The following is a 19,194-nucleotide window of genomic DNA, read 5'->3' as shown; positions in this document are numbered from 1 at the left end:
TGAGTAACTGCTCCCGCTGGAGCCTCCCTGTCCTATATGGAGAAAGAGATCAGCCCCAACTCGGCAGGCTGCAGTACTGCAACAAGAGTTGAGAATGATCCCCTCGAAATGCCCTCCCCCACCCCACCCCCCACCACACCTGTAGCTTGTTGACGGACCCTAGTTTCCAGTATCTCTGGGCAAAGTGATCATACACAGAAGCTTTCTGATGCTTCTCAGTTCAGCCACCACCTAGTAAGGTGCATCTTTGGCACAGGATTTGGAAAAAAAAATCCCATTAAGATAAGAGGCTTGCCGAAAGTAAATAGTGATTAGACCTATGGGGAGCCAAGGACTGCATGGTCTGACAGGAGCCTTTCCCAAGCGCTTGGTCACCTGCAGACGTAGACAATCTCCAATTACCCCAAGAGTCTTAACATCACCGACAGCCTGCTACACCCGTGGGGCTCCTGGAGCTGTGTTTTGTCTTATTGATCTTTGGATCCCTAGCACCAACACCTGGTGTCTGCGTCGTTCCTTAAACACCGCTGGAGGGAACGGAAACACCAGCTCCGCCGACACATAATAACAGGGAGAGCTGTGGTTGCCAGTCCAGATTCCAAGTGCCTTATATTTGAGGGATTAAATAAAGCAGTGACCCTCCACCTTCTGGCTTGAAGGGCGCTCCAGAAGTGTTAGTCATTATTATCGCTGGCTTTAATCCTCACTCCCATGGGGAACGGAGGCATTCCTATTTCTCTTGAGCGCAGTGGGACCTGAGGCTCAGAAAGATGAAATTAAAGCGCAAAGACCTGGCAGAGGCAGGATGTGACACAATTCAGAGATCTGTGTGGGTTTTTCCTGCTATGCTATACTGCTGCTGGGTAAAGCTGACCTAGGCTCCGGCATCTAGATCTTGGCTCTGGTATCTATAGCAAGACAATATATTGATGTGTGAGAACATATCTATTTTCATGCATACTGTGCATATGCATACATGATATACATGTGTTCATATGCATAATATCTTAATTTTAAAAAATACTAGACACAATGCCGAATTGAACATCTGGTGCCCAGGAGCTTGGTAAATTCCCTTTGCACTGTCAAATCCTTGAATCACACCCTCTGGGGGTAAAATGTCACATGCTACACTCTTCCAAGATCACAAAAGCAACCTGGACAGCACCGGGTAAAAATCTGGAGCCTTGGCCACAGGCTTTCATGACTTCCTTCATAACACTATTTTTCCTGAGCCGGCCATCCATCCCACAGTGAAGGAAACTGCACCATGCTAACATTCAAGTACTGAAACCATTCTCTCCGCTTAAGCACCCCAAGAGAGTTGAGCAGGAGAAAAAAAAAGTGTTCCTGCCTTGAACTTACAGGAAGAATGGATGCTGGGGAAGCTTTTGCGGCCCTCCGACACCAGGTCAGGGTCACCTGTGCAGTGCATCTCCGTGTTCATCACCCCATCTGGAAAGCAGCGGTAAAAGAAATCGGGGCGAGGTCTACAAAAGACACCATGGACATTTTCAATATACAACGCTGCCATCACAGTGAGCCCCAAGCTGATCCCTCCAACCCCACAGCCCCCACCCCTCTGAAAGCCCCCTTTGTCACCAACAGGAGATCAACCCCCCACCCCCACCCCGAGAGCCCCTTGGAAAGACACAGATGCTGGGGAAATGCTCAGGCTTTGGGGTCAGAAAGCTCTGAATGGGAGGGTGTTGTGTAGCCTAAGGGTGGTCTCGGCCTTCCCTGGCCTCATTTCCACATCTATAAAGGGGAGAAATCAATACCTGGCCAAAGGTGAGGTCTTGAGCATTAGGTAGTGGACTTCCTGGAGGCGTCTAAGAGTGGTACCAGCAGAACAGAGAGGACTTCCTGTCCTGATCTGCCAGTCTATAACCTGCTCCCATGTTCTGAGAATCCAACCCACGACATTCCTACATGCCAAGTTTTGGTGGGCAGTTATCTTTACTCAAGTATCTGCCCTCAACCTGGCTGGGAAACTCAAGAACTCAGCCAAACAGTGTGACAAGTTCAGTGACCCAGGCTGGTGTCTCTGGTTTACAGCAGGAGTGAGACAGAGATCTCTAGAGGGAAGAAGGGTGACCCTGGCCTGGAAGCCAAGCCTCCCAGAGAAACTACAGCTGATATTAACTTATTTGGGGATGTAGATCCAGTGCCAGGCACTGTACAGCCACCATGCATATAGTGCCTATGAGAATCCCGGAAGCAGGGCCAGGGTGCTGAAGGAGATGGCACTGCTGGCACGGTCACTCATGGTAGTAAGTGGCAAACATAAGTGTGGTTCACTTCAGCACTTCACTTCACATTTTACCACACGTCTGAATGCTCTGCTCGGTAGGGATTCTAATGCAGATGTGTGTGCCAGTCCACTACTCCATAACAAGTCAACTAATATTGCTGTATGCAAACCGTGGGTGAGGCTTGCTACACCATGCATATCGGGTCATAGTTGTCACATATGGACTCAAACACTGATCCTCCTTGCTCTGGGATCTGAGTAAGGTGGCTCTGTGATCTATCGGCTCTGCTGCTATGCCATCTTTCCCACACCTAGCCTGTGTTTCTCCAATGTGGTTGTCGGCCTACTCAACCAGGACCTCAGGGCATGAGTCCCAAGAATCAGCATTTTATCTGGTCCCCAAGTGCACTAAGCATGGAGATTAAGAGGGACATCTCAGTACAGGCTCTTTCATTAGTCAAGTTTTATCCACCTTCCAGTCCTTGCTGCCTAGCCTAGCACCCTGCACTAAGCCGATAATCTATGAATCCTGGGGTTGTAAATGGAATCTCACTTGTCCAAGGCCGGGAGCTGGTATTAGGAGCTCAAGTGAGCTATAGTACTGAGGCCTTCGGGCTTCTCGCCTCTGTAGAGATTGACTCTACCAGAGAAGCCAGAGGAGAAGGAAAAAGCAAATGGGGACTAGAGATCATTTTTCACGAGCGGTAAGGGAAGTGTGTCGCAAAGCCAGATCTGAAATGCCAACCCATACATCTCATTCCAAAGAGAACAATACATAAGTGATCTTATTAATTTGTTAAAGGCCAAAACTGACAAATGAATAAGCCTGCCCGGAGCCTGGTATAGCAGTGGATGGTTCCGGAAATGCCAGCAGCAGGTTTTGGCCAAAAGAAAGTGTGGTCAGCCAGACAGTGGACACTCTCTTATGAGCGAACTCCTCTCTCAAGTAACGTGTTCGTAATTTAAAGGAGAGAAAAGATCTGAACTGAAGGTCAGAAGTGTCAGAAGAGCAAAATTTTAGGGGAAAATCAGACACACTGGAGTCTGCCCTGCCCAGTGTCCCCTGGCCGTGGTTGCCACACAGATAAACTTTGTGGTATAAACCATCATTTGTTTCTTTTTTTTTTTTGAAACTTACCTTCCCACTATCAATTTAATAGTGTTTGTGCAGACTCCATTCAAAGCAAGAGCCAAGGACACCGCTATAAAACAAAACCAACAGACAGAAAAAAAAAAGTTGGATCTCAAATTAAAAAATCATCATCACTGTAACCACCATCACTACCATCACTTCCGTTATCACCATCACCATTATCACCATCATCAAAATCACTACCATCACTTCCATTATCATCACCATTATCACCATCAACCACCACTATCATTATTATCAGAACTACTATATCATCATCATCGTCATCATCTTCATCATCGTCATCGTCATCACCTATAATTAGACTTAGTTTATGACCATGGAGTTGTTAAGTATCACTTTAGAAACAGAAAGGGAAAGTTTGTTCCTAAGGCAATATATGATTGGGGCAGGATTATGGAGGCTGTCCCATAAAATCCCACATTCCTATGGCATGAAATTTATCTTTCCTTCTTGACCAGAATTTTCAGTCTCACAAACAAGCCCATCTATCATTTTCCAGCCTGGTATAAACAGATTTAATACAACAGCATGTAGAATTTCTTTTACTGGGAGCAAGACACATAACTTATATTTCTTCCTGGCAACCTCCCCTCAGATGTAATTCGAGTCAGAGAAGCTGCCAGAATCTTTCTGAAGAGAAGGACGGCCTCACCGGGCCTGTCTCATCGCTGACCCACTGCTGGCCAACAGCTGCCCATCACTGTTTCTGACATGGTGGAGAGTCCAGGAGGTGACTTTTGTCATCTAAACCAGTGAGAACTTCTGGAATACATATTGAAAATATACAGCCTAGGACCCTTATTCAAGCAGCCTGGAAACCTCCTGGATGATGGACAGACCAAACAAAAGGGGCAGCAACAGGAGCCACTACCCCTTCCCTACAAAAACCTGGACCCTCTCTCCTTACACTCTGTTACGGAGACTTAGGAGGCACAATCATCATCATCAGTGTGATGAAGGTCAAAGAGCTGGCGTAAGCCCAGAAGCCCAGGGAGGTCCTCTTTTGCTTTGTTGAGTAATAAAACATGTAAGCTACCATTTATCTTTGGCAAATATTAACTGCTTGACGCCAGCCCAGATTTATATAAGATGCCAGCACTGGAGGGGCATTTTCGGGAAGAACCTTCCTTGAGTGATCCATTATCATTAAGGGAGACGGATGAGTCGTTCTTCAAGCAGAAAGTGCTGTGACGTAGCCATCACAGTCCCTGGGGCACATACTACTGAGACGAAGACAGAACCACCTGCTTTTAGCAAGTTGTAAGAAATGGAAAGACTGAGGAAGGCTGGGGATGGATACTTAGGAAAAGGAGAAACTAAACACCTGCGTGGGGATGGGAGGTTCCTGGCCACATACAAATGGAGGGGGAAAGAAGGGACAGATGGAGAGATGAGCCTCAGTCCGTACCGTAGAACTGCCATCAAAATGTCAAGTGTGTGACCCAGAGCATAGATTGGATCTGAGTCTAAGCAAACATGGGAGGATCCAACGACTACAGTCTTTCCACACAGATTTCCTTGCCTGAAGTGCCAGCTTCCTTCCCTTCCACAAGCTCAGAGCAGAGGGTCTTGACAAGGAACAAACTGAGAGATAGCATGCAAATGATGGTGGTAGCCTTTTCCAGGTTAGGGTCAGCCCCGCTGTGCTTCCTAGGAGAGTTCCACTCACTCTCATCGTGGGGGCGTGGCCTCAGTGCACATAAGCCATCTGTGATCAGGCATCCCTGGCTGACCTCTCACTGTCCCACATTAATCTTAGTGACCTCCATATACGGCTCCATTAAACCAGAGCACAGGGCCCCTCACATACACACTCCGGGCCGGAATGGGCTTGCCGTAGCACAGTACAGTGTCTTTGCAAAGGTTTGAAGTAAGTGAGCCAGGAAAACCAACAACCAACAAATGCACTGAATGATCCAAATGCCTGAAAGAGACAGAGGACGATAAGAAACAGGAGTGATGACATTTGGGTGCGTGGGAGTTGCCTCGGCATTCTGGACATACCCAGGACTGATTAATTATTACCAGAATGGTAAAAATGTGACAGGGTACTGATGAAGGCATTAAAACGACAGGGTACTGATGCAGGGAGAGGTACTGATGAAGGCATTAAAACGACAGGGTACTGATGCAGGAACCTCTCATGAGGAATCTTCTCTTACCATCCTCACCCTCTAGGAAGATGCTTACTGCCTGGACAGGCGAGAGAATGCATGGCCCCAGGCAAGAGTTCTTTCTGACTTACAAGAACCCCACAGGTCTAGCTCATACGGTGTTTTAACAGCATCTGACAGCACCATTTTGACGGATGTATCAGAAACGCAAACAAGATGGTCTGATAAAGAAATTCCAAGTGGCACATCCTGTAAGTTGACTTGCTAGGGGCTGGTATTGAGGGTACTATGAGATATGAGCATGCCAGAAGATTAGAGAGCTTTCACTGTTATTATTATTATTATTTTTTATAGTTTTAGGCAGTCCAGCACTCCAGTCTTTCCATAACACAATTCCTGGCTATTCTATAGCCTGAATGCCTATCAGTTAGATGTGGCAGAGGGCAAACACTGCCGTTCTTGTATGTTTACAGCGGAGTGGAGTACTTGAGACTCAGGTGCAAGTGCCTGGCTTAAAATTTTCTGAAGACCCTGAGGTGCAAAATGGGCACAACAACCAAACTGTCCCCCTCCCTAAAAGAGTTCTGAGTTCCGGGCTTAGTGAGGAATCACCTAGCTTTCTGGCCTTGGTGTTTAAAGTCATCCTTGCTAGCTCCAAACCTTCTTTGCAAGCTTCATGCGCACTGCTTGGCCTTTCATCATTTTCAGGACAGGAACTCATTGATCTAGGCAAACAGAACAGCCAATAACTCCTTCTTAGTTACCGTATAGGAGGCAGAGTATGGTGCTCAATTTTGAAGCATCACTCTAAGGGAGATTTAGCAGAGAATGAAATGTCTGGAGGAGGTAACCAGGCACTGCTCACTGGCATCACAGGAACGCACCTCAAAGGCCAGCAGCAAATTATAGCCACAACCATGCCAGACCATTCTTACCCACTGTCATTTATCTTGGGACTCTAAGTCAGGTGAAGGGATTTTTAAGCCATCAGAGAGGGCTCAATAGGATGTTCCAAGGGCCACAGTAACAGCCATTCAAATATTACCTTGTCACTAAAGGCAGATATGGGAAGGTACCAATGCCCTCCCTCAGCCCTCATGAACACACTTAAAAAGTTCTGTCATCACAACCAGAGACCAAGGCCATGCAACCAAACCCTCATTGTACAGGTTGGCAGTCCGGAGAACACACCTGACCAGAGAGATGAGTGTGTCACCGCATGCTGGCCAGAGTCATGGCTTTGCTTTCAGCCTGGAGAAGCAACTGAGTCAAAGTCTCCATTGAGGAGACTAGAACCAAGAAGCAGAGTGAAAGTCATGGAGAGCCATTAGAGGTGAGCAGTAAGATGTGTATGTGTAGGGAGAAAGCACCGCCGTGGGTCTAAGCCCTACAGGAAGCCAAGGTCTGGAGGAGGAGAAACCAAGTCTAGGCAGGAGAGGAGACAGGAAGTGGAGGGGGATGAGGGAGGGCGTATTTCAGACAGAGTTGATCATGAGCTCTCTCCCCACTGCAGCCCCGTGGGGGCGGGGGCACTGCTGTGTTGTCTCCTCCCTTTCTTGGAGTTGATAAGATTGCTTATTTTAGCTCTGTCTTTAAACCCATTATTTACTTGAGCTCATTTGAAAGGGGAACTTAACATTATTCTTTTCAACTAGACAGACCTGACTAAATCTTGCTTATGTAAACCAGCCTCGACTGTTCTTTATTCTTTAGACACACTCTGCCTCAGCCGTACCCCCTCACTAAGAAAGGAGAGGAGGGTCCTGCTACGTTTTCATCGCTAAAGCCCAGTATTTAACAAACACATTCCTCAGTGAGCAACCTCAGTTTCCAGACTTCCACCCCATAGAATGGCAGGCCCACAGAACATGCTAAACCCGAGCTTGGGGGTGAAGGTATATGTAACTTATTTAAAGTATATACATGTTAAAAATCCATCCAGTTTGGTTTTCCAGAGGACTAAAAGGCTAGAGATCCAGAGATTCAATTATCTTGGTTGCTAAAACAGTAAGATTCACACACACACACACACACACACACACACACACACACACACACACACACACACACACTCTCTGTCTTTGTCAGCCCCCCCCCTGTGTGTATGTGTCTGTCTGTCTGTCTGTCTCTGTCTCTCTGTCTGTCTCTATCTCTCTTTCTCTCTCTGTCTGTCTCTATCTCTCTGTCTCTGTCTCTCTGTCTGTCTTGGTCTCTCTCTCTCTCTCTCTCTCTCTCTCTCTCTCTCTCTCTCTGTCTGTCTGTCTCTGTCTTTCTCTGTCTCTCTTTTTGTCTATCTTCGTGTGTGTGTGTGTGTGTGTGTGTGTGAGCTTATCTTATTTTTTCACAGTTTAATTTTGATCAAAAGAAAAAAAATCAGTTGGCTGCAAATGAGATTTTTTCCAAATTATCAAATTATCTACTTAAGATCATCTACAGCCCCTAAAGGAAGAACCATGAATACTCTACCTAAGAAGGCTTCCTTAATTTCAGTCTTGTCTGTCCGCCGGATAATTTTCACCACACAAATAACAGCCAAGGGTGTGAGGAAAGAAATTGCCTGGAAGAAACAACAAATAATCCCGTATGAGGACACTGATTTCCTTCAGACATGACAAGTCATAATTAGTCCCAGTTAACTTCAACTCATCAGTCACATGACCTTATTGAACTGACCTTAAACAAAGAAGGGCAATTTGTCTATATGGAGGGAAAACACAGACTGGGAAACTGGAGGTCTGATTGCAGCTTCTAATTGGTTTATAATTGCCAGGAGCCACATTTAAAGTGGGAGCTTTTAAATGAGTAAAGAATAGTGTCTAATTATGATAGTTCATCAGCACCAGTAACACCCTGGATTTCCACCAACCCCCGTGTGGGGGGCACGGGTGGTGGGGCATGCTGTAGACTCCCTAGCAACATGAGAAGGTGGGCTTTCCTACTGAGAACCAATCAGCTCATTTCCTTTTGGAGTTCTTCTGTCAAATATCCTTTTTCTTTCCCCTTCAGGTTAGAAGTGAGTCCCTTTATACAAAATTTTCCCTTCCAACTTCAGAAGCTCTAGAATCATCTGGGAGCCAGACCTCTGGATAGGTTTGTGAGGGAGCTCCTAGATAGGGTTAATTCAGGTAGGAAGACCCAACCTAACTGTGGGGAGGGTCCACGAGAGAATGACAAAGAGAAAGGCAGAATACCAGCACCCCTCTTCTCTCTTTCTCTAATTCCGGACTCAGATGCAACAAGACCATCCACCTCCCACTTCTACTGACATGACTCCTCACCATGATGGACTGCGTCCCCTCAAACTGTAAGCCCAGATAAAAATCCCTTCAGTTGCTTCCTGTCAGGTATTTGGTTATACCTGGCAACAAGGAAAGTAACTAAGGTCTCATCTGCCCCCTTTCCTTCACATAGATGCTCAGTGGAATGACCCTGGTGGGGACCACATGCAACCAGACTCATCATAAAGAACTCTATGAGACACTTGATGCATTAGGAGTAGTTAAAGCTTATGAAGGCTCTCAGATGACTTCTCGGGTTCAGTGATGGGCCTGAGGGAAAAAAAACAGCTTATGAGTTTACAATGATAATCTTCTTGGGCTAGTTCTCTGCCTCCAATATGGAGTCTCTAACCTAGCTTTCCAAAATTAATAAGGTAGTTTTAATTACTGCTGCCACCAAGAGGGAAAAGTATTTGTTTCACTCTTGTGAAGCATCTCAGAATAACAATATCTGGATGGACATTGCACACACAAATTAGTAAGTGATGAAAAAGGGGGTGTTGGCCATGGACCATGTATGTCCCTACTTAGGAATTCTTTAACTATGCTCAGATGATACATCACTTTTTTGCAGAGGGACTTCCTGATGTGATGAAGTCATGGATGGAAGTCATGCAAATCACCATGACCTTTCAAAGTGGCCTCGTCCCATTTTAGCCACAGAAACTCTTTGGTTTCTGCTACAGAGACCGCAATGAAAATTTTTGGAATTTTCATTTCTTTAGAAACACAGAAATATTATAAGAATATGCTTTCATTTTAGTCCCAGGTGTGGGGATATGGAAATGTTTCACAGCAGCTGATGATGATTTGCTTCGTGCTCTGGCAGGAAGATGATTTTGCCAGCTGCAGATACTTTCTGCAAGTGTGTGACATCTGGAATTCTAGGGACTTTTGAGAGGGTATATAAACGCTAGGGCCCTAAGAGGTGTGGTGTGGGCTGTTGGCTGGGGTTTGTGAAGTAGTCACGCACACAGAAGAAACAAGAAAAACAAGAAATTAGATGTCCTGGTGGTGAAGATCAATCTTGCTCCGAGGAGCTCAATGCTCCTAATCAGCAGGAAGTAGTCTAACAATGATGTCACCACCTTCCTGACCCCCGACTTTATTCAGGGATCTCTTTTCCCTTCCTCTCTATCCTTTTTTCTCTCTTATCTAGTGTTACGGGGCTGAAAGGGTGGAAAGTGGGGGTGGACAAGGGTGGAAGAAAGAGGAATTCACAAAGTAGCAAAGTCCAGTTACAACTGATGGCTTACGAGACATCAGAAAACCTTCCTTTTCATTTGTCATCACGTCTTTGGGACCATGAGTGACAGTAAGTGGCTTGGGGTTGTCCCCTTATCATCTATGGCTCTGGATGACACGGGCTATTTGAAAATCAGCTCATCAAGTCATTTGGAAGGCAACTGCTCACATCTGTATAACTGCGGGGCTTGCTGACATACTTGTATGACCCGTCTGGAGACTGAGGATAGTTCTTTTGACAAGTATCTCAAAATAGTCATGACACTGGTGATTGAGAAGCACATCTTTACATTCAGATGCTGAAAACCGATGTCTAGGGTACCACCAAGACCACAGGTGAGGCTCAAGGACCCATTTTGTCTCTAAATGCAAACATCAAGTTCACCAGCCTAGCTGTTTGCCGTCCCTTAAAGCTCTATGTATAGTTCATACCATATGCTCCTGAAGAGGAGAAAGCAACTCTCCAGAGAGTGACCTTTAAGGACATCACTACCAAGCCAAGCCTTAAGAGAATAACAAGATAGAACAGAAGAAAATGTTAACAGACAACCCTAACCAACATGTTCCTACATGTGTAAGCAGAAATAAAACTCCAAATGAAGTACAAGTGGGAAAGACTTTCACATGAGGCCTCAAAGGCTGGTAAAAGGGGGTTTTGGAGCAGGATGTTTTGGCCCAAGTAGAGGATAGAGTGTCAAGTGAGAAACATGCAGGCTCACAGCCAAGAATGAGAGCTAGGAGAGTCACTGGGGACCTGATGGCAAAGGGCTTCCTTTAAGCATTGTTCCCTGACACAGATCTCTTGTTCTTACTTAGTTCTCTTTCCCCTCTGCCTCTGCCAAGACCAGCCTTCATTGTACCCACTCTGCAACTTTCCTAAGTAGATGCTATTTAGGGTCGTTTTATGACTACCATAAAATTTGCGCATAGGAACTGCTTACTGAGCCAGTGCTAAGCACCCCTGAGGCAGGACACAGTTTCTTCACCTCAAGGGCTCCTTAAGAAAAGGGCTGCAGCCTGACAGAGCACCCAGCTCAGAGCAGAAGCATTTGTGAGCATCTGCAGGATGTGATTTCTGTGTCCTATCAACGCCAGAGGCACTAGTCTCTTGCCTTTGTCCTGGCCATGTATGGTGGTTTGGATGAAGTGTCCTACTTTAGTAGTTCTCAACCTGTGGGGTTTGACCATCAGAAATCTTAGGCATGGGGACACCACTCAGTGGCAAAATTACAGTTCTGAAGTAGTGACAAAAATACATTTATGGTGGGGGCTTCCTAAGACCTTCATAAATATGTGCTTTCCCAAGGTCATGACCCACAGGTTGAGAACCGCTGTCCTATGCAGTGGCCAGCATTTGTTGCCAGTGGGTGGCAATGTCTGGGAAGGCTTAGGAGGAGTAATGGGAGGGGCAGGGCTTAGAGCTTTCAAAGGATGAACATCATTCCTTCCTTCATTCTTGTGGTTTAAGAGGTAAACACTCAGCTTATTGCTCTAGTCCCCAGGCCTGACTGCTCCCACACTTCCCCACTCTGATGGTGATAGACTCATATCGCTCTACAACCATAAGCCCAAATAAATCCTTCTATAAGGATTTGTCTTGTTTGTCCTATTTATCAGAGCAACAGGAAAGTAACTAATACGGCATGAATCTGCCACATCTCTAGGAAGCAGAAAGCTCAACACAGAGCAGAGGTATATTTACCCTTCCCTCTCCCTTGTCTGTTACCTGATATCTCACCATATCCCAAAATGAATGTGACATGTACTCAAGCTATACCCACAGAGCACCAGGACCTCATACAGGTTTAACACGCGTGCCACACAAACTCACCCAACCTGAGTAGAGAGTGCTGGGCAAAAAAGGAAGAATGTTGGAAATAAGACGTGACCAGAAGTTTCCAGGCACCTTGTCCAGACAATGTATGGCCACTCTCTCCAAGTGCGTTCCCACCTTTGTGCCTACCAGGGAACCCTACATAAGAAATGTCTTCATTGCCCCTACCCCATCTAGAAATGGGGTCTGCCTCAGGACTGCTGGAAAGCACTGGACTGTCCCAGATGTATCTAGGAAAGGGAATGACTTGGAGCAGCCTATCTGAAGAGGGAGGACATGGCCACAGCAGGAAAGTTGGACAACAAGCCAAATCCAAAGCATCCCATGTCAGGATTCTAGCTGGAGAGAAGCTCACTGAGGCTCCTGTGTCTTACAACATAGAGCCAAAGTGCCTACAGCTCTGGCCCCTTACATAAATGTAGGCTACAAAGTGATTTTAAAGATGACTCCAGCACACAGACATCCAGCAAAGGCCCCACTTTGGGTAAACAATGGCAACCTGTCACCAAGGAAAGGGCTGTCAACAACATAAAAAGAGACTACAAATTAAACTGTCTATCACCAGCCAAGTTTGTCTCTTCTTCCATCCTCTGCCCGAACTGACTAGTTCCTATCTTCCTTAAAAGCATCCCAGAATAGGAAAGCTTCCTAGCAAGTCATCACAGTGACAGGAAGATTCTGTGAGATGAAATTAGGTGTGCTCTGGCCAGAAACAGAAGAGACAAAGGCAACGAATCTTGGGTGGATATTTCCTTGAAAGGCAGGGGGAAATTCTGCAGAAGTCTCTGTTCAGGTCCTTATTTAAGTCTGAATTGCTCATCAAAGGTCTTCCAGCAAGGCTAAACTTCCCAGCTGGCATTTGTACCTGTGCCTCCACTAGAATAGAAGCCACGTCATAGTCAGTCTTGCAGCCCTGCTGTCTAGCCCTGGGCTTGGCTCATGGCAGTTACTTCATGACTGCCTGGGTAGTAAGTAATAAAAATAATCATTAATCTGAAGACATCCACCATCTGGTTCCATCCCTGCTTCCTCTGAGCCCTCACTCTATAGATGCTTCCAAATAAACTTTGATTCAGTGGGCCTGTATGGCCCTGTTCTCCATCTTTGGAGTCTTTATGTCTGCATTTTCTGTGTGTGACATGCTGGCACCCTCTTTCCCCCTCACCCAAGTCTGAAAGGTGGCATCACCGCATAATGGCTTCTCAGTGCTCTGAGGGTGTTTAAGCTAGCTTCTAGTAGATGTAAGACCCTCTTAAGGTGTTTTACTTTTCATCCTAAAATTATTGAGCTGATGAAAAATGGTGCCATCAGAGATTCTGAGAAGATGTCGCTTGCTATGCGATTAGCACAAGCACGGTCCTCGAGAAACAGTGGCTGCTGTGATAGTTCATGATGATGGTAGCAATGAGGATGGTAATAGATGATGGAGACGAAAATGGTGGTGATGAAGGTGATGATAATGATGGCGAGAAAGGCGGCAGTAAAGATGGTGGTGATGGTGGTGGTGGTGGTGGTGGTGGTGGTGGTGGTGGTGGTGAAGATGGTGATGCTGATGCTAATGATTGTGATGATTGTGATAGTTTAAATAGGAGTGGCTCCCACAGACCGAATGCTTGGTTCATATGGAGTAGCGCTATTAGGAGGTGTGGCCTTGCTGGAGGAAGTGTGTCGATGTGGAGGTGGGCTTTGAGGTCTCATAAACGCAAGTCTGGCCAATGTAACACAGTCTCTTCTACCGCCCTGTGGATCAAGATACAGAACTCTTGGCTCCTCCAGCCTGCGTGTTCCCATGCTCCCTGTCATGATGATAACGGAACAAACCTCTGAAACTTTAAACCAATCCCAATGAAATGTTTTCCTTTATAAGAGTTGCCATGGTCATGGTGTCTCTTCACAGCAATGATGACGACGATAAAAGTGATGAAGCTTCAGAGAAGTTTATGTGAATCTCCTCTCTGACCTTTCCAGATCCTAGTTTATATTAAAGTATATATATACAGGGTCCCTGAGGGGATGGCCCATGCCTGACCTGACTTCCTATTCTCCATGTGGAGCCTTTACAGTCTCCCCTACCTACAACATGTTCTTTGGAAGTGTGCCCTGGATGCACAACATACCATTAACAGAGTGTTCACTAAGCAACATTCATAACCAGCGGACACGGCCTACACCAACTTCAGGTGTTTAGTCACACTCTGATAAATCCCACACTCAGCAAGAAATGGTGACTAGCTACTTGAGGGTGATGGAGAAATGTTAGGTCAAGACCCAGTGCTTTCTGAAAGACTCCCTGGTCTGCTTCTCTGGTGAACAGGAACACAGACTCAACATGGAAAAAAAAAAAAAAAAAAAACAAGCTCTTGGCATTGAATAGTCCCACAACACCCAGACCCACGGTCTGCACTGAAAGAGCCACAGGCAGATAAGATGTGAGTAGGGGCTCTTCTGAGAGTGTCACTCCTCCTCATTCTCCCTTTGCCTGCACTTGACTCAATCATCAAACCTTTACTCTATTAGTTTTCTGGTTACATTTGGCCAAAGGATTTTGCTACACACAAACACAGAGGTGTGCATGCACATGCATGCACACTCATGACTCATGACTTGGGGCCACTAATTACTGGATAAGGGGGCATCTGGATCAACGTTGGCTCCCTAAAAAGACATTTTAGTTAGAAAGTTAGGCAGGTCACCTTTAGATGAAAACACCCCAACCTGTGTAAAAGACTCAAGAGTTTGTGTATGAAAGAAGGACATTTAGGCCAGTGAGGTAGACAAGCCAATAAAGGGACCTTCTGTCAAACCTCCACTTCTTGAGTCCCATCACCAGAAGCCACATAGACTGAGGATAGAACCAACTCTCACAAGCTGTTCTCTGACAGTGGCAGGCATACCATAGCATGCATGTATGCATGGACATATATACACCTACACTTACAATAGACAAATGAGTAAAATTTGAGCTTCTAAGAGAAACTGACCTCAGTTAGAGATCAGCAAGACTGTGTGCTCCGCTCAACCGTCTTCTGCAGACCTGGGAAAGCTTTCAAGGACCCAAAGCTGACAAATGCCTGCTCATGTTAAGCTCTTAATTAAGTCTAGGAGAATAAATCTAATTGTGGTGACAACATATTTTCCACCTTTGAGTTGCTGGTATTTTAAGTGGCGCGTCTGCTCTCCGGTTGCTCTTGTGGACTGCACTGGATCTTGCGGCCAAGTGCATGTGCTTCATGAACCACTATTAACAAAGTAGAAGGCTGAACTTGTTCCTTGGTAAGATTAGAGAGTGAGTCAGTGCATGGAGCTGAATTTCCTCCTTTGCTCCAAAATCATGGCGCTAGATGAACTCTTTGCATCTCCTCCCAGTCACGGGCAATATGCAAATAGTTTCATCTCACTTGTGTCTCTAGCCAGAATATCCATGGCATCTGCATCTAGTCTTCAAAACAATGCACCATTCATAAATCTAGGCCAGAGCCGCAAATTTCTCTCAGTGTCCCGTATGAACATTCATCTCCAAATTGCATTTTATGGCACACGAAATGCAAAGCCCTAGGAAGAATGGGTCTGAGTGATAAACAGATGTTTCCCCCTAATTGTGCTGCGAAGTCATTAGCCACACACTGGTTCCTTCATATCTAGGATTTATTGAGTTAGGAGAGAATTGAAAAAGGATCTTTCTGTAATACATGAGTATTTGTTACGCCCTATTGCCAACCCACCTCAATATTTCACTTTTCCTAAGATTTACAGAAATCTTTTTTTTAACAAACTGAAAAGTAATTATTAAAAGCAACTGTATTAACACCTGAATGTTCATGCAGTGTACCAGGCATTTCTAGATGACTATCTTTTCGACCACCGTTACTTAAAAAGCTTTCCTCTGTGAAATAATGGTATTTCTTTCCATTTCATGTGCATTGTGAATGTTCTGGAATAGTCACTGCAGTCCCCAGAAGCACAGACATAATGGTGGGTCAAGAGGAATCACCTTCAAGCCACTAGGCAGCCCATCTGAAAGTTCTGTTATTGTTCCCAGTGGAAGGAGCACATGACGGTCGCCTCTGCTATAGAATGGCTCTCTGGCAAAGCTCCAAGAGTGACTGAGCATCTTAAGGAGTCCTCGACTCTCTGGAACATCCAAGGCAGTGTTGGTGGACAGCTGAGCCCCATAGTTCCTTAATCGGAGAACACACTGTCACTCACTAGTTGTGTGGCTTCAGGAAAGTTCCCTCATATCTCTGGGAGGCACTTCTGACCTGTGGGTAGTAATGACCCCTTCCTCTCTGACATTGCCTGGGACTAGATGAGGTAGCCTTTCCATACACACTGGCACACAGGAAGGGAAAAGTAAAAGGCTGTAATTGCCATGTGATAAGAGGAGGTAAAAATAACCCCACTGTACCCACCATCTGCTTGGGTGTTTGCTCATTCATTCTAGGAGAGAGACACATATAACATCTGGTGGTCAGGCTATTATGGGGTAGGCTTTTTTTATTGTATGTGTCTGGGTATATGGTGTACACATGTGTATTTCTGTTGGCATGTGTGTGGGCACATGTATGTGTGCATGTGTGGCATGTATAAAGGTCTTTAGTTGAAGTTGGATGTCTTCCCCAATGGTGTTCCATTGAGGAATGCCTCATCCTGAAGCCTAGACCGGACTGATTTGGCGAGTCTAGCTAGTATGTTTGCTGCGGGTCACTTGTCTCTACCTTGCATGTGCTGGGATTACAGGCTGGTCATCGCACCCACTCAGCATTTCCATGAATTCAGGGGGCCTGCTCTCCAGTCCTCACACTTGGGTGGCAAGTACTTGACCTAGTGAGCCACTCCCCAGCCTACCACAGGGTCATCTCATCACCAGACCTGTGGTTAGCAGAGCTCCCTACATTGCCCAAGTTTGGAAAAGTTCAGGCTTATTCTGAAAAGAGAAGGAACAGGGAATTCTTATCACTGAATTCCAGTCTGTCTTTTACACTGTCACTATATGGAAACACCCAGCATAACTCAAGTAAGCAAGTCCAAAGTGTTGGACATTCATAGTTTCCCAAGTGAGCAATCTATGCCTGCCATGGTCTGGAAGCAAATTTTAATTGGATGAACTGGTTCCCACTTTATGTGATGATGTCTGCTGCCATCACCAGGAGTTAGATCAGCCAAGGTCAAAGTCCATTTGGTTCATAGTTTGGATAGTGGACACATTGGCTACCAAACCATGGTACTTACAAACATGAGGCGGGTTGGGATGTTGTCAGATTGCACCAAAGGATTTTTATAGAGCCATATCTCTTCTGGCTGGATGACTCTCTGGAATGGATCCAAAAACTCTGTAAAACTGAAACAAAACAGAGAAAAGGAAATGAGAGCTAAGCATACAAGGGCTGTGGACAGACCCGAGGAAGCCACTTCAGCATGCCCACAGGAGAATCTTCCCGACTTCTGGGAAGGGGAGAAACAGACAATCAGCCCCTAGTGATGGTCCTCAGCCAGTTCCAACCAGAGAATGACAGAGCAACACTGAGACTCTAGCATCCTATGTCACTCCTGGCAGCAAAGACAAATTCCCTGGGTAAGGAAATAGCGTTGAAGCTGCTTTGCAAAGACTCTAAGAATTCTGTCCTCTAACATGAGCTGAAAGGCCAAATGCCACACAGTAGCTCACAAGGGGTCAGGGCCAGGCTGGCAGCATAGTGTCTGAGAACAAAATGGGTCTGAGACAAAAATGGGGACTCAGCAGGCTCCCTTGACCTACCAAGGGGACAGGAAGTGTCCTGCCCTCCCTCTCCTTGCCCAGATGAGGTCCTGCTGCCACCACTCCGTCCGCTAGGGGGCAGAGAAAGGGTGAAGTGATGAGGCCATAGGATGTCGCCATGGGATGACTTGAGTCTGCTAATAGGCTAGCTCTAGGCATCCTCCCTCTTTGTCTTTTTACTATCTGAGGACCTACTTCTGCCATGGGAACCCACCACACTCCCCAGTCTGGGCTTTATCGTCATCAGTTGGATGACTAAAAGCAATCATTAATGGGAAAATGGTGGGGCTGTAAGAGACAGACAACATGAGTTTACCTTTTTAGATTTCAGCTAATAGCCTCTGCCCTGAATCTCAAACCCCACCTCCACCTAATCCTCATTCACAGTGTTTTCAGGCATGAGTGGCCAGGAGCCAGAGCATCAAGAGGTTCTAGTCATCCATTGCCAGGTTGAGAAATGTTGATCCTGAGTTAATAGGATGGGATGGTGCCACTAAAGCGATGGCCCTGGCAACGAAATGCTTGGGACTTGGAGAAGACTAGAGAAATTAAGGGGAGAGGATAGTCCGAAGTGTACAACTGCCCCAATAGGAGATGCTTACAAAGTGGCCAGGAGAAGGACACCTGGCAAGGCATGCAAGTGGGCAGATGGGAGAAAAGTCCAGTCCAAGCTTCTGGTTTGGGGTAGTGTGGACCAAGATGAGGAGTATGGGCAGCTCTTCTAGGGACTTACTAAGGTGCCCAGCAGCCTTGGTCTTCCCACAGGCACTCCTGTTTCAGTCTTGGATCCAGAAAGTACCCCAGTCTTAGTGGGGGACAGTCATTCAAGAGCCTCGTCAAGTTGTGGGATGGGACCTCACATATCTCAATATGTCTCCTAAACTTGGGTATCAGATGATCATGGTCTGTCTGCATTTTCATGGACATTTTCAGCAGTGGCCACACAAGAATTTTGGGCTGAGAGTCTCCTAGGATGGCTCGCCCACTAGGAGGCTCCGATACTGCCAAACTTAAGATGCAGCTTTACAGTAGTACCACCAAACGGGCCAGCCTCCGTCGGTTCTACCATGCGTCTAAAAGAAGTCCAGCTCCCTCTGTCTGTTTCTACATGCTTTCCTTCCATTCTCTCTTCTCTGCACCCTCACCTCTAGCTGTGGGTAGGGTTTTAAGTGCTAAGAGTCTGCGTACTTAGGAATTCTAAGAAGAAAGGGGTGCCTTCGATAGTTCTGCTTAGCGCTGCATCCACAGCGCCTCCACTTGGACCACAGAGTCACCTGGAAAATATTTCCCAGTATACCCGTTGTCATAGAGACCAGCCAAGCCCTCATCAACCTGAGCCCAGAGTGTGTCTGTTGCAGAATGGGATCCCCGAGTGCATCAAGAACCTGGTCTACAAAACACTGCTATGGACCCTTTGTCCTTTCTCCAACGCAAGGGTATGCCGAGCACTTCCCTGGGCATCATAAACCGCTCCCTGGAACAGCCCTCCCATGAGGCTGCTAAACACTACTGAGTAAAACACTGACCCTTGTGGGGCTGCTGGAAATAAGAGGCCACA

General features: G+C 46.2%; 1 protein-coding gene across 2 annotated transcripts in view; it reads right to left on the bottom strand.

Annotated features, from left to right (window-relative positions):
• Positions 1 to 19,194, bottom strand: part of Plpp4 (phospholipid phosphatase 4) — a 129,665-nt gene that overhangs the window by 58,527 nt on the left and 51,944 nt on the right. Inside the window, exons 2-5 of one of the 2 annotated variants that reach the window (XM_051147003.1) lie at positions 17,111 to 17,219; positions 7,991 to 8,081; positions 3,393 to 3,456; positions 1,366 to 1,490 (exon numbers count right to left, since the gene is read on the bottom strand). In XM_051147003.1, the coding sequence (XP_051002960.1) occupies positions 1,366 to 1,490; positions 3,393 to 3,456; positions 7,991 to 8,081; positions 17,111 to 17,219 (389 nt within the window). The remainder of the gene's footprint in view (positions 1 to 1,365; positions 1,491 to 3,392; positions 3,457 to 7,990; positions 8,082 to 17,110; positions 17,220 to 19,194) is intronic. The other variant, XM_051147004.1, reaches the window with a different exon arrangement.

This window comes from Acomys russatus, chromosome 5 (genome assembly GCF_903995435.1).
Source record: "Acomys russatus chromosome 5, mAcoRus1.1, whole genome shotgun sequence".
Lineage (NCBI taxonomy): Eukaryota > Metazoa > Chordata > Mammalia > Rodentia > Muridae > Acomys > Acomys russatus.
The sequence above is the reverse complement of the archived record's forward strand: the minus strand, read 5'-3'. Positions and strand labels throughout refer to the sequence as shown.